The following is a 15,259-nucleotide window of genomic DNA, read 5'->3' as shown; positions in this document are numbered from 1 at the left end:
GGGTCTTTATCAAAATATTAGCTTTACCACAATTTTTCTTTTCTTTTTTCCATCACACCATTCTGCCCTTTAGCTCATGTTAAAGGAGGGGAAGGGGGCTGGTGGATGGGGAGGAAAGACAGCCAAAAAACAAACAAAAAATACGTACAATAATGGTAGTCATACATTCTACAAGTGATAGCCATTTTCAATTTTTCCATCACCCTCCATCTTTAAAGGGACTCTCTCAGATGATATGAATGGGGAATCAAGGCTTATTTTGTAAACAGCCTTAGTATCATTCTAAAATCCCACTCAAGTAGTATATATTCAAAAATTGTCTCTAAACTACTAGAATTGGGAAACCTTTTTAACCATGAATGACAATTTCATATAATTCTATAGCACAGAATATTCAGAATATCATCTCATTTTAGCTACTTAAAAACCTTGAGTAGACCAAATATTATTATTTCCATTTGCTTATAGTTTCTGTAGGAAGAAACTAAGCTTAACAGAAGATAAAAATTCAGGTTCTCTCAATATATATATATATTTTTTAAATTAATTATTTAATTAATTTTTGACTGCGTTGGGGCTTTGTTGCTGTGCGGGCTTTTCTCTAGTCACTGAGATCGGGGGCTACTGTTCATTGCGGTGCGCGGGCTTCTCACTGCGGTGACTTCTCTTGTTGCGGAGCAGGGGCTCTAGACGTGCGGGCTCAGTAGTTGTGGCTCACTGGCTTGGCTCTAGAGTGCAGGCTCAGTAGTTGTGGCACACGGGCTCAGTTACTCCGCGGCATGTGGGATCTTCTCGGACCTGGGCTCGAACCCGTGTTCCCTACATTGGCAGGCAGATTCTTAACCACTGTGCCACCAGGGAAGTCCCTCAATGTATTGTTGAAGTAATCATACAAAGAGGCCATTAGACTGAGATGGTTCTGATGCCTTGGTAGTTTAGTGAGCAACCCAGAAGCTAAGCCAGATTCAATTCTTACAAATACCTCAAGGTATTTACAACCAATCACAAACAACCAATCACAAACAGACAACTAGATTTTCTCAAATAATGCAACAGCATAAGCTATAAGCAGGGACTTCCCTGGCGGTCTAGTGGTTAATACTCCACGCTTCCACTGCAGGGGGCATGGGTTAGATCCCTGGTCGTGGAACTAAGATCCTACATGCCTCACAGTGTGGCATAAGCTATAACCAATCAAATAATTTCCTTGCTTTGCATGTGCATCTTCTCCATAAAAACCTTGCCCCTAGCTCCTGTCAGTGGAGTGCTCCTGACCACTTCCAGTTTTGGTACTGTCCAATTTGAATAAATTTTTGCTCAAGTAAACTCAAAAATTTTAGCATGCCTCAGTTTATCTTTTTAAAGGTATTAAAGAAAAACACTATATGAACAGAAAAATTTACATACATATCAGTACAATATTGGCTAATTGATATTGTTTGTAATGTGAATTACACTAAAACAAGAGTTTTTGAAAGGTAAGTGGAAGATAACTTTAAAAAAGGGAAGTTACAATAGCAAAGACATGGAAACAACCTAAATGTCCATCGACAGATGAATGGATAAAGAAGATGTGGTGTATATATATATATATATATATATATATATATATATATATATATATACACACACACACAGTGAAATATTACTCAGCCATAAAAAAGAACAAAATAATGCCATTTGCGGCAACATGGATGCCACTAGAGGTTATCATACTAAGTCAGAAAAAGACATATGATATCACTTATATGTGCAATCTAAAATATGGCACAAATGAACCTATCTACAAAACAGAAACAGACTCACAGAGAACAGGTGTGGTTGCCAAGGGGCAGAGGGAGGGGGAGGGATGGACTGGGAGTTTGGGGTTAGTAGATGCAAACTATTACATTTAGAATGGATAAACAACAACGTCCTACTGTATAGCACAGGGAACTATATCCAATCTCCTGGGATAAACCATAATGGAAAAGAATATGACAAAAGAACGTATATATGTGTGTAACTGAGTCACTTTGCTATAATATATAATGTGCAGAAATTAGCACAACATTGTAAATCAACTATACTTCAATGAACAAACAAAAGAAAGAAAGAAAGTGAAGTTATCCATAAAGAAATAGTATAATTTTATCCTTCTGGATACCCAGAAAAAAATAGACAGGATTTGGAGTTGCGAAGATGATACTATTTTCGACTATTAGTTTGTTCCTCTCCTATGCCAATAACATATATATATTTTATTTTATTTATAAATTTATTTTATTTTTAGCTGCATTGGGTCTTCATTGCTTTGCGTGGGCTTTCTCTAGTTACTGTGAGCAACTACTCTTGGTTGCGGTGCACAGGGTTCTCACTGTGGTGGCTCCTCTTGTTGCAGAGCACGGGCTCTAGGCACGCGGGCTCAGTAGTTGTGGCTCGCGGGCTCTGGAGCACAGGCTCAGTCGTTGTGGCGCACGGGCTTAGTTGCTCGGTGGCATGTAGGATCTTCCCGGACCAGGGCTTGAACTCGTGTCCCCTGCATTGGCAGGCAGACTCTCAACCACTGCGCCACCAGGGAAGCCCGCCAGTACCATATTGGGTGAAAAACATGGTTCTGAAATACAAAACAAAAGCGTCCTTTACTAGTTGAATGCTCATCCCTCAATACCCAGCTGAACCTTTGGACATTCAGAGGCCAAATTAATCATTCTGTCTCTCGGGCCTCTGCAGCATTTTGTAAATTGGTATATTACAATTATATTTCAGCATTATATTTTAGCTAATTTTTAGGTGTTTCCCTCACTATGTAAGCATTGTGGATTTCCAATTTTATTCAGTATCTTTGTATCCTCTGCTTCCAACTTAGTCCTGGCAGTTGGCGAGGCGCTCAATATCTCCTTAACAAATAATGAACAATCGTGTAAACGGATGAGAGTGATTTCCGAAGACAAATTTGACAAGTATCAACATTATATGAACAAGTTCCTCTCATTTTCTACCAACCTACTGGTTGGATTAAATTACTATTCATTTTTGTTCAAACGTGCACTGTATTATTCCTCTGTGCCAACAGGTTAGAAACATTTTCCGCAGAGAAAATGGTTTTTTGGGCACAGAAAATGATGCCCACGAGAATGAAAGATTTAACCCTGCTTCCAGGCTTTGTCCTTCGCGCGTGTCTCTCCCCTCTGTCCTTCCACAGGGTTATAAAGAGCGCCAGACTCCGACGAGGGGAAGCAGCGCGCGGAATGGCCATTTGCTGGTCCCGGCAGCGAGGGTCAGGTCGATCTCAGCCCACAAGGAACGCGCGTGCCTGGGCAGGTTGCCGGCGGGCCGTCCATTCTGCGCACGCGCAGGCGGCCAGTGCGACCCGCGGACCTGCAGGCGGCGGCGAGCGCGCGGCTCGTCTCTGCCGCGGTCCGGTGAGGAGCTGCGCCTCGGCGTGCCCGGCTGCCGCCGCAGTGCAGTCGCCGCTTCTGGTCACGCGCGGGATGCTGCTTCTGGCGTTGGGCGGCCCGTGGGCGGCCGGCCTGCGGCTCGGTGGGAAGAGGACGGCACCGTGGGCAGCCACTGCGCTCCGAGGCCCTAGGGCGGCCGTCTGGCGGGCGGCTTCCTGCAGAGGCTCCTCGGGGCGGGGCGGCGGCGGGGGCGCGGGGCTGTCGGCAGCCGCGACGCTTCTGCCGTGTCGGGTGCGAGCGCAGGTCGGCGGTCAGAGGGCTCGCGGACCCGAGTAAGGGCGGGGGTGGGAGTAGCACCGGGCCTGGGGAGCCCGGCTCTCCCATAGCTTCTCCCCGGCCTGCACGGCGGCTCTGGTGCTGAAGGAGCCCCGTGCTGCGGGGCTGGCAGGAGTGGCCGGCTTCGGCCTGGGCAACAGGCCGGTGCTCCCGGGGTTCGCAGCCCCCGCGAGTCCAGCAGTGTCCCTTGGAAAGTGCTTATTTTCTGGGCGGTTCCAGTCACTTTACAGAGATGGTTGCAAATCCAGCGAGCTTGTGAGGACTCTCATTTTTTTTTTTTTCTGTCGAGCGCAAGCTCGGAAGGGTTAATTTGCAGCGAGATTAGATGCACCACGTGGAGACCGAACTGAAAGAACTCGGGGAACCTGATTTTGAGTTTGTTCTGTTTTTTATTAGGTGGCTCTATTTTTAGGAATTCCTTTGCTCCTTGGAAAAATGGGATGGAGACGTTAATCCTTCTCATTTGAATCTGAATAAATTGTCTCCTAATCCTGCGCTGTAAAATATTAGGATTAGCAAACATGGTTGAAATTTGGGAGGAAAGGCCAACGCTGGAATTGGAATGGCATTAAATTTCAGCATAAAGGGATTAGGCACGCCTTCTACATCTTGAAGAGCGTGTGTTGTGAAAGTCATTTGCAGAGGTTCAGGCAACTCTTTTGTTCCTGTGAAATTTGATGTAGGAGTTCAAGTAAAATATTTTCCTTGCGAGGAGCAAGGGATGGATACGAGACCCTTGGGGAAAGAGTTATTCTTTTTTTTTTTTTTTTAATACTAGCTATAGTATAAATATTTTAGAAGTATTAAAAGAAGTCTGGACTTTAAACTTTCTGAATTTGCAGTATTTTACTTACATAATTAAACTTAATTTTTTTAAAAAAGCTAATGCATTTAAATCTTTGACAGTTGAGCGAGAGTGATGTGGAATAGAAGAAACTATTCCACTAACTTTTTACTTGTTTAAGGTCACACTTTAAAATGCCTCTAGCTGGGATGCAAACCTAGGTGTTCAAACTCCCAATTCAATGTCTACTTGTGAGTGGAATTAAGGAAAGCCATTCTGTTACTCAGTTTGCTTTCTTTAGCTTCGTAGATTATTGGAAGAATTCCTTAAATCACCCCATGTGATAAGTTCTCTTTTACTCTTTATTATATTTTTCAAAATAAACTTAAAAAAATTTAAAAGTTGGCCTAAAATGCAATTTATCATGTACTCACATTATAATGGTCTCTGTTTCAATAGATACCTGTTTGTTGGGAAAGATGTGTTCGATGTTTACATACACAACTTGAAAAATCAGAAGATGGAAGGCTGATTTATACTGGGAATCTGGCCCGAACAGTATTTGGTGGGTAATCAGAAGTGAGGATATTTCCTTTTTTCCCCCCCTTTTACTTATAAAAAAGGTTCTTAGCATATGATACTTATTATTTTAGCACCTTGTAATTGCAAGACAGAAGGAAAAATTATAATTTTTTTCTTGTGGTCTGTTGATAAAAGATTTAGAGGTTAAGACCTTTGCATTTTTAGGAGATTTAAAAAGGTTTTTGTAGACTCTTATGACTTTCTGATCTTATGGCTGGGCACTAAAGATTCCATCCTTTGGTCACCTCTCGGGATGTTTAGCAACAAAATAAAACAGAACAAAAAGTGTATGTTTATGTAATATTTGAATATGCAGAGGAAAAAAATATGGGCGAATACCTCTTAGTAGTTATTTCGGGTAAGTAGACATTTACGGTATATGTTTTTAGATTTTGCAGTTAAAATGAGCAGTAATACTTTTATAATTCAAAGATATATTAACTTTACATTTTTTTAGGTCATCTTAGAATTTTCAGCAAACATATTTACTTAGTGGTTTTCCAGGTAGTAGGGAGTTATCGTGGAGAAGGAAAGGGCAGTGTATTAGATAGCTACAAGTTTAAAGCTCTTTCCTTAGGTCATAATTCAGTATTTAGTATGGAATATTTTAGTAGGGAAAGTCAGAAGAACTTAAGTTTGTGATTTGTTCAAGTTCCTGAGGTTGTATTTCATTTTAATAATCTTAAAAAAAAAAGTATAACCTGAAATATCTGGAGGATTACTTTATAGCCAAGTTGGCCACAAGATTTCTGTGCCCCATTTGCATGTGTGTTTTTGATCATGCTGGTGTTAACCAGTTGTCTAAAATTTAATCTGGACGTCTGTAAGTTCTCAAGAGTGTGTGACATTAAAATAGAGTATGTTTAAAATACAATTTTAGCTATTTAAAACTTTTTGGGAATAAGGACTGATTATAATCAGTATTGAGTGGCGTTCTGAAGTTATTGGAATAATCAATTTCGGATGGTAGAAATTTCTTCAGAAGTCACAACATGAGTGGGCCACTGAGCCTGTTTCTCATCTCTGGATTGAGCCTGGGATACCTAGATTGATGCCCTTGAGATGTGTTCACCGTGACCCCCATGGTACCCTTCTTTCTGAATACAGACACCGTTCCTTCAAATGAAGGGAAGGCTTAATCAATTTTTTTCATGTTCCCACTTGACTCAATTCTGAAGAGAAGAGAATATAGATAGGAATTAATTTTAGTGTGGGTACGATATAATATTTGTGGAAGAGCAGAGCTACGCATGATATTCAAAGTTCTAGAACTGTAACCTGTAGAAGAATTTAATGTTTGAGTTCCTTCAATATTATATTAATAAGAAGTCACTGTACTTATCAGGGATTAATATTTTTTCTGTGTAAAACTGAGTGAGAGACATTAACATAGCGGTACCATTTAAACTACCAAATTGGGTCCTAATTTAAAGATATTTGAAGGGACTTTTAGTTGACGGTTCTTGTTAATTCAGCAGCAAATAATTACGGATGTCATAATATTCTCATTTTAAGATGAGTAGAATTTGAACATGAAGACGTGTGAAAGAAGGGCATCCCAGGCACGGAAGTAGTATGAGCAAAGGCATGAGAATATGTTTAGAAAATAGCAATTACTTCAATCCAGGCATAATAAAGTGTATGTATGTATAAGTTTCCTAGGGCTCTTACAATACATTTCCACAGGCTTGGTGGATTAAAACAACAAAAATTTATTCTCACAGTTCTGAAGGCTAGAAGTCTGAAATCAAGGTGTTGGCATTCCGTGCTGTCTGAAGGCTCTAGGAAAGAGCTTGTCCTTGTCTCTTCCAACTTCTGGTGGCTCCCAGCAATCCTTCATGTTTCCTTGGCTTGTAGCTGCATAACTCCAGTCTCTGCCACCTACTTCGCACGGCGTTCTCTGTGTCTCTGCTTGTCTTGTTCTGTCCTTTTAAGGATACTCTCATTGGACGTAGGGCCCACCGTAATCCAGTATGATCTCATCTCAACTTTTAATTGTCTGCAAAGACCCTATTTCCAAATAAGGTCACGTTCTAAAGTTCTAAATGGATGTGAATTTTGAGGGGACACTATTCAACCTACTATAGTGTGAAAGAGTAATGGGGAAAACAGGTAGTTGGAAGGGCTAAGGAGGCTTTTATATAGAAGGCAGCTTGGTCCCCATTGAATCCCATGTGTACCAATGTCATGGCATCTACCTGTGGGGGGAAGGAATTATTTTTAAATTACTGATGCAAAATAAGCCTTCAAGCAAGAGTGAGGTATGAGAGTGTCTGCTTTGTTATAGCCTCACCAACAGAGTATGATGTCATATTTTTAGTTTTTGCCAGTTTGGGGGAAAAACGGTATCTCACTGTGGTTTTAATTGAATGTTTCTTATGATTGAGGCGTAGCATCATTTCATCTGTTGAAAGGCCGTGTGCATTTTTGTTTCATTGAACTGTCTGCTTATATTTCTGGCATGTTTGTTTATTGGGTTGTTGATATTTTCTTCTCATATACTAGAAACCTTTTGTGTATTGGGGATATTAACCCTTTGTCATATAAGCTGTAAATATTTTTCTCATTTGTCTCTTTGTTTACGGTATTTATGTCCATGTACATTTTAAAAAGGTGATCAGGTGTATCAACTTTCCCCTTGATTGCCTCTGTATTTTCGGTCATAATTAGAAAAGTTTTCCTATTCTTAGATTATAAAGGACTTCACGGGTATTTTCTTCTTATACCTTTCTTATTTTATACACTTAAATCTCTGGATTATTTGGAGTTTTCCTGGTATATGGTATGAGGGATAGATTGAATTTTCTCTGAATCTGGTTGTCCCAGCACCACTTATTTTAGATTGTATCTTTGTTCTATACTAAATTTCCATATGCAGTTAGGTTTGTGTCTAGATTTCCCGTTTTTTCCCATTGATCTGTTTATGTACTGAGCCAGTACCACACTATTTTAATTATAGAATCTTATGTTTTAGTATCTAACCCTCCCCCCTTTTTTGCTTCCTTTGTTTTTCCGAAATAACTATAATCAACCCTTCTAGGATCTCAACTTGTCTGTTTTCCAAACAGATGGTATTTGATCATGTTAAAATTGTACCTTCAAACTAAGAAAATTTACATTTTAAGTTATTTATTTATTTGCTGTGGTAAAATAGACATAAAGTAAAAGTTACCATTTTGACCATTTTTAAGTATACAGTTCAGAAGTCACTGGTTTTTTAATCTTTCTAACGTGATAAGTAAAAATATCTCACTATTTTAACTTGAATGTTTTTCCTTGGTAAAGAAGTTGATTACCTTTCCCATATGTTTCTTAACCACTGGTGGTGTTTTTTGTTTGTTTGTTTTTTAATTTGCTGTTTTAATGCTGGGCACTTAGCCTGAAAAAGTTAGCCTCATATTTGAACATTTTATGTTAGATCTGTGGAAGTGCTTGTTAATAGAGAGCTTTATTTGATTATCTGCTGACTGAATTAACTTTTATAGTATTCATAAAGATTTTTGAGTAATAGTAAACCTTTTATTGGGAACTGAGATAGAAGCCAGTCAACCCTAAAGCGGACTTCCCAGCTGGAGAGGCAGTGCATTGTAACGGCCAACAGCCTGGACCCTAGAGTCAGATTGCCTGGGTTTAAATCCCAGCACAGCTACTTGGTAGCTATGTGACATTGAGCAAGTACCTCATATTGTCTCATCTTTTAAATGGGAGTGATGATGATGATAGTCATACATCAGTCTCATAGGGCTTTTTTCTAGATTTCATGAATGAAATATGTAAAGTGCTTAAAATAGAGCCTGGAATATAATAAGCACTATATAGGTGTTTTGGTTTTGTTGTTTTGATGATGATGTTGTAGGGAGAAAGGTGGAAGAATTAATTGGATAGGTTGATTCTTTTATAAAAGTTGAAAGTGTTAATCTCCCATTTTTTTTTCTTATTTAGGTGTGAAATGTTTTTCTTACTCTACAAGTCTGATCAGCCTTGCATTTCTACCGTACATTTTTGCACAAAATAATATTATATTTGGAAGTCTGCCTTTGCAAATCTTATTTTATGGCATCATAGGAAGCTTTACAGTGATCACTCCAGCACTGCTTCACTTTCTTACAAAAGGCTACGTCATTCGGTTGTACCATGAGGCCACAACAGACACTTACAAAGCCATTACTTACAACGTTGTGCTTTTGGAAACAAGTACAGTGTTCCACCAGAATGACGTGAAGATTCCAAATAGCACACATGTGTTTACCACCTTTTATGCTAAAACAAAATCACTGTTAGTTAATCCAGCACTCTTTCCAAACCCTGAAGACTACAACCATCTAATGGGTTATGACAAGCCATTCACTTTTGATGTGGAAGAAGCCAGTGAAAAGAAACAGCTTAAAGAAGAGAAATGAGTCTATCGTTTTTATGTTTGTGCTTAAATGTGATTTATGTTCCAGTGTATAATAATTGCCTTTACTTTTGATTTTTGTTAGTGACTGATTGTTAAAAACATAATTTGAAATTGTATCACAGAACTTTTAATTTCCAGAGAACTATGTTCCTTTATAATAAAAAAAGTTATGTTTGAAAAACAAAACATACAATACTCTTATCATTTGTGTTAAAAGGGTGCTCAGAGGCAAAGAATATACAAATCAATTTTCACTGCAAAGTAAAGGAGCTGTTACAGTGGAGGATTACTGGACTGAATGTCAATATTATGACATAGTATGAGTGTGTTTCATGTTTGGTAATTGCAATCGTTGCTTTTGTTGTGGTCATCCATGTACAATGCTTGGTGTCAGTCTATCTCTTGTAAAAATAAAATACAGTGTGTGTGTGTGTGTGAAAAAAAAAAGGGTGTGAAAATACATGTGTATGCTGACATATGCATGGTTACTTTTATATAATAAGTGTGATTGCCTCTCAGCTGAGGATTGGATGTCAGAAGCAAATGGGAAAGTTATTTTTCCTTTGTGTTTGGATTTTTCTAAGGATGTAGATATTACCTTTGCCCACATTGAAAACTCTTTAAAAATTCACAGATTATGGGAAACTGTTAATCTGCTTGCTTTGGCTCAGAGCACAGGTTTTTGCCTATCTTCTCTGGCATGGCTGCCCACGTTAAAGATATCCATGTCCAGTAGGGTGTGGTTAGCTCTTGGGGAAGTGGCGACCTAAGTAGTATCGTCCTCAGTGGTTCCATTTGTCCCTCCATGTGCACTCTCCTTTGTTACACCCTATCACAGTGGGAAAATTGCATGTACTACATAGATGGATAGTACCTTTTATAAAATAAAAGTCTCCATGCTAATGTTAAGTTGGTTCTTGTGAAGGATTTTCAGCCAGGAACAAAGGGCCTCAAATCATGCTATTTAGACTAGTAGATACTGATTAAGTGCCTAGAGGGTGTCAGGTACTGGGCTAGTTGCCAGAGTCACAGTTAAGAACAAAACACCCAGTCTGTAGAGAGCTGCCTAACATCTATCACCTGCCACGATGATTAATCTTTCTGGCTTGCCTGTGTATGAGGGAGGTGGGTGGAGAAGCAGCAGGGACATCACTAGTTCTTAGGGGAAAGATCATTCAAGTCTGAAGCTGCTAGAAGGTTATAGGAGACAGCTTAAGGTAGAACAGTGCTCATCTTTCTGAGACTTAGAGCCTGCCCTCTGTTGGATCAGCCGGCTTGTGGTCTTAGTAGAGGGCGGGCTCTATTCTCAGATGAACAAGCTGCCACCACCTCTGTCCTCAGTTTGGGCCTCTGCCTGTCTGCTTTTCTGTCCTCTGTCACCTACATATGGACCTGTTGCTATCTTAGCAGTTAATGTAATTTATATCTTTCTGTAGAAAGATTATTCCATAATCAAATACTCATTATCAAATGTTAGATAAATATTAGAAGAAAACAGTGTTGTTAACATTTCAAAGTTTTCTCTCAAGGGTCAGTTTTCTCATAACTTGTTTTTAGTACATCCTATCTCTTTCTTTAAATGTCCCGTATCCATGCAACCATTTTGTCACCTGTGGAGTGGAGTGAAAATCCTATTTTTATGAGTATCAATAATTCCTCAGGGGCTTCCCTGGTGGCGCAGTGGTTGAGAATCTGCCTGCCAATGCAGGGGACACGGGTTCGAGCCCTGGTCTGGGAAGATCCCACATGCCGCGGAGCAACTGGGCCCGTGAGCCACGACTACTGAGCCTGCGCATCTGGAGCCTGTGCTCCGCAACAAGAGAGGCCGCGACAGTGAGAAGCCCACGCACCGCGATGAAGAGTGGCCCCCGCTCGCCGCAACTAGAGAAAGCCCTCGCACAGAAACAAAGACCCAACACAGCCAAAAATAAATAAATTAATTAATAAAAAAAATAATTCCTCAGATTGTTTAGAGAAAAGAAAAAAGGCTTAAAAGACTACATGAGAAAGATGACTTCTCAAGGGCATGATTTGGAGTGAGACCAAGATGTAGAAAAGGATCAGCATGCATAGGATACCATAATGATTCATCACTGAAATAAGTCTGCAGAAACAGCTCAGGCCAAGGTAAGAAATATACGCACGTCCTTCCATGCCACTTTACTACCCTCTCCCCAGGCAGAGTAATCTTGGAAAGATTAGGAAGGTGGTGAGTCTCCCTCTACCTAAGGGAAGGATATTGAGTCAGTTTTATTTGAGTCTCAAAGGGCAGGGTGATCCCATTGGACCTCTGGGTTACATCAGATAGTATACCCTTTGACAATAAGATGTAATCCTTTTCCTCAACGTAGATTACATCGTACTGAAAGACTTCAGCTTTTGGAAGCAAAAGTAACAAAACGGTCATTAGGTATGAATGACAGCCTTAGCTTGGACACATTCGTTAAAATTGTATTCTGATTTTTTCAGAAAAAGTGACTCTATCATCCAGATTCATTGTTTCATCTAGACCACTTGCTCTCTACTTTTATTTGGAACCAAATCCCAGACATCATAAGATTTCTTTCTTAAATATTTAATTTTGTAACTCTACAAGATAAAGACTTAAAAAAATAACAATACCATCATAATACCTAAGCTGCCCTTGACCCCAGTGTTATCAAATATCCAGTCTGCTTAAATTTCCAATTGTTTCATAATTTCCCCCCCCTCCCCCATTTTGTTTGGATTAAGATCTAATTAAAGTTCCCACCTTATTCACACCTATTTTCCAAGTGTCTTTTAAGACTTCTAATCTATGGGCCCCTCTATATTTTTCATTTTGTTTTTGTTTTTTCAGGCCCTGCCACACGGCATGTGAGATCTTAGTTCCCCAACCAGGGATCAAACCCAGCCCCCGGCAGCAGAAGCACGAAATCCTGACCACTGGAGTGCCAGGGTATTCCCTCTTTCACTTTGTTGCCCACCCCCACCCCCCCACCCCTTGCAAATCATCTGTTGAAGAAACTGAGTTTTTTGTCCTATATTATGTTTTCATGGTCTAGATTTTCTGATTATATCCCCAAGGTGTAGTTTACCATGTTTGTCTGTCTACTGTATTTGCTATAAATTGAGGCTTCATCAGGTTGAGGTTTGATTATTTTGGATAAGACTGATTCATAGCTGATGTTGTTTGTATTATTTTTCTATTGTTGCATAACAAATTGCCCCTAAAACTTAGAGGTTTAAAACATCAACAAACGTTTATGATATTGCACAGTGTCTGTTGGTCAGGTATTTGGGAATGGCTTAATTGAGGGGGTGTGGCTCAGGTACTCTCATGGGGTTGCAGTCAAGATATCAGCCGGTGCTCCTGTCATTTGAAGGCTGGGCTGGGGCAGGAGGAACTGCTTCCAAGGTGGCTCACTCACATGAATGACAAATTGGTGCTCGTCTTTTGGGAGGAGGCCTTGGTTTCTTGCCACATGGATCTCTCTTTAGAGCTACTTGTTTCCCCCAGAGCAATTGATCCAGGAGAGCAAGGTAGAGGGTAAAATGTCTTTTATGATCTACCTTGGAAGTTGCACATTATCATTGTGCAATATTTTCTTAGTTACGCAGTCACCCTCATACATTGTTGGAGGGGGCTACACAAGGATTTGCATACCAAGAAGTAAGGATCATTGGGAGCCATCTTGGAGGTTGGCTACCACCATGTTCATCCATCAAGAAGTATACAATGTCTTTCTGTCTCTCTCTCTGTGACGTTAGCAACTAATGCTCAGTGCCCAAGTTTACTAATTCATTAGGTGTTGCAAAATGGTTATATTCTATCATTCCTTTTTCATATATTAGCTGAAATACTTTTAAAAGTAGAGAAAAGAGTATGAGAAGGCAAGGGAAGCTTGCCTCTCTGTACTATTTGGTTACCAGTAGTTCAGTTTCTATAGAAAAGTCAGGATAAATGCTTGATTCTTTCCCTTTATCAGTTTTCAAAATAGAGTTGGTTTCCTAGCATCATCTGCTGATTAGACTTTAAAAAAATTATTATGAACTTATTGATTTGAATATATTTGATATATTTCAATTCATCGCAGTTACTATCTTATTAATGATAGTAATAGTCTACAGGTAGGCTGAATGTTCATGTCTGGAAGCTGTGAATGTTACATTAAATGGCAAAAGGGATTTTATAGGTGGATCTTGAGTTGGGGAGATTATCATGGATTATCCAAATGGTTCCAGTGTAATCACAGGGTCCTTATAACAGGGAGGCAGGGTATCAGAGGAGAGGCGATGTGATGATGGAAGCAGAGAGGACAGTGCTGAACTTTGAAGATGGAGGAATGGAAGGATTGCAGCTCTCAAACTGAAAAAGGCAAGTAAACAGTCTTCCCCTGGAGTCTCCAGAAGAACTGGGTATGCTGACTCCTTGCTTTTAGCCCATTGAAACTGATTTCAGACTTCTGACCTCCAGAACTGTAAGAGAATTCATTTGTATTGTGTGTGTGTGTGTTTTCTGCATAGCATGGCTTGTGGGATCTTAGTTCACCGACCAGGGATCGAACCTGGGCCCTCAGCAGTGAAAATTAGAGTCCTAACCACTGGACTGCCAGGGAATTCCCCATTTGTATTGTTTTTAGGGCACTAAGTTTGTGGTTATTTGTTACAGTAACAATAGGAAACCCATCTTTGGTCAATGGGACTGTCATCAAATTGGGTGTCTAATATGATCAGATGTTTTAGGCTCATCTTGAACCTTTCCTGCCTCAGACCTGGAAACAGTAATTTCTCTAGAGTATTTGTTCCCTTTAGTGGGAAATGGTATTTTGAGACTACTAGAAGCGTTCATGGATTTGTCCTCTTTTTTTCCCCCCACTTAAAAAATATATTTTTAAATTGTGGAAAATACGTATAACATAAAATTTACCATCTTAACCACATTTTTTTTTTTTTTGGCCACACTGGGCAGCTTGTGGGATCTTAGTTCCCCAACCAGGGATCAAACCCATGTGCCCTGCAGTGGAAGCATGGAGTCCTAACCGCTGGACCTCCAGGGAATTCTCCATCTTAACCAATTTTAAGTGTACGGTTCAGTAGTGTTAACTGTATTCACATTGCTGTGCAACAGATCTCTAGAACTTTTTCACCTTGCCAACCTGAAACAATACCCATTGAGCAACTCCCCATTTCCCCAGACTACGCCCCACCCCATGGATTTTTACCTTTAAAAAAATGGGAAAGTAGTACAGTTCTTTAGTAAAACCTTTTACAAATATGATTATTTTCCTCTAAACTTGTAGGTTTTTAAGGCCCCGACTCCATGCCATTTTTTGGCTACTAATCCCAGACCATGTCCTTTAAAGAATTTCAGGTAGCAAAGCATCTAAAGCGGTGGCTGTCTTTCTAGAACAAAGTGAGAGTTTTGGAATGAAATACATTCCACACACAAAATAATGACCATTTTAAGGTATTCCCTGGACCTGTAGTTTGCTAAAGTGAGTGCATTCTCAAGCCTGGTGAGACCCTCCCACCCACCATGCAGAACTACAGCTAATGTCCTGTGTCTGGGGTCTCATCCAGCCGGGCTCTACCCTTTGGCTGAACCTGTTGCCGAGCAGAAACACTTTGCATGAGCCTGTTCAGTTCAGAGCTTTAGGTTCTGCTCTCTGGCCATGAGAATTGTTGTATAAAGAACTTGTGGGAGGGAATTCCCTGGCGGTCTAGCGGTTAGGACTCCACGCTTCCAAGCCCAGCAGCATGGCCATAAATAAAGAAAGAAGGAATAGGAGGGGGTGC

General features: G+C 40.1%; 1 protein-coding gene across 3 annotated transcripts; it reads left to right on the top strand.

Moving 5' to 3' along the window:
* The first annotated feature begins 3,215 nt into the window (after positions 1 to 3,215).
* On the top strand, positions 3,216 to 9,529 carry TMEM70 (transmembrane protein 70). 3 transcript variants are annotated; one of them, XM_036830150.1, is made up of 3 exons: positions 3,216 to 3,404; positions 4,960 to 5,065; positions 9,025 to 9,529. In XM_036830150.1, the coding sequence occupies exons 1-3, from the start codon at positions 3,231 to 3,233 to the stop codon at positions 9,480 to 9,482; spliced, it is 738 nt and encodes a 245-aa protein (XP_036686045.1). In that variant the 5' UTR covers positions 3,216 to 3,230; the 3' UTR covers positions 9,483 to 9,529. The 3 variants fall into 3 exon arrangements, with proteins under 3 accessions (XP_036686045.1, XP_036686044.1, XP_036686043.1); XM_036830149.1 differs by having other exon boundaries at positions 3,336 to 3,671; XM_036830148.1 differs by having other exon boundaries at positions 3,336 to 3,683.
* Positions 9,530 to 15,259: the final 5,730 nt, after the last annotated feature.

Source organism: Balaenoptera musculus, chromosome 17, assembly GCF_009873245.2.
Source record: "Balaenoptera musculus isolate JJ_BM4_2016_0621 chromosome 17, mBalMus1.pri.v3, whole genome shotgun sequence".
NCBI lineage: Eukaryota > Metazoa > Chordata > Mammalia > Artiodactyla > Balaenopteridae > Balaenoptera > Balaenoptera musculus.
The sequence above is the reverse complement of the archived record's forward strand: the minus strand, read 5'-3'. Positions and strand labels throughout refer to the sequence as shown.

What these genes read in the sequence shown, in the direction of transcription:
- TMEM70 (XM_036830148.1), top strand. Translation starts at nt 3,474, where the DNA reads ATGCTGCTTCTGGCGTTGGGCGGCCCGTGGGCGGCCGGCCTGCGGCTC. An exon ending in CGTGTCGGGTGCGAGCGCAG is followed by an intron (nt 3,684 to 4,959) that starts GTCGGCGGTCAG and finishes CTGTTTCAATAG; the next exon opens with ATACCTGTTTGTTGGGAAAG. An exon ending in TCTGGCCCGAACAGTATTTG is followed by an intron (nt 5,066 to 9,024) that starts GTGGGTAATCAG and finishes TTTCTTATTTAG; the next exon opens with GTGTGAAATGTTTTTCTTAC.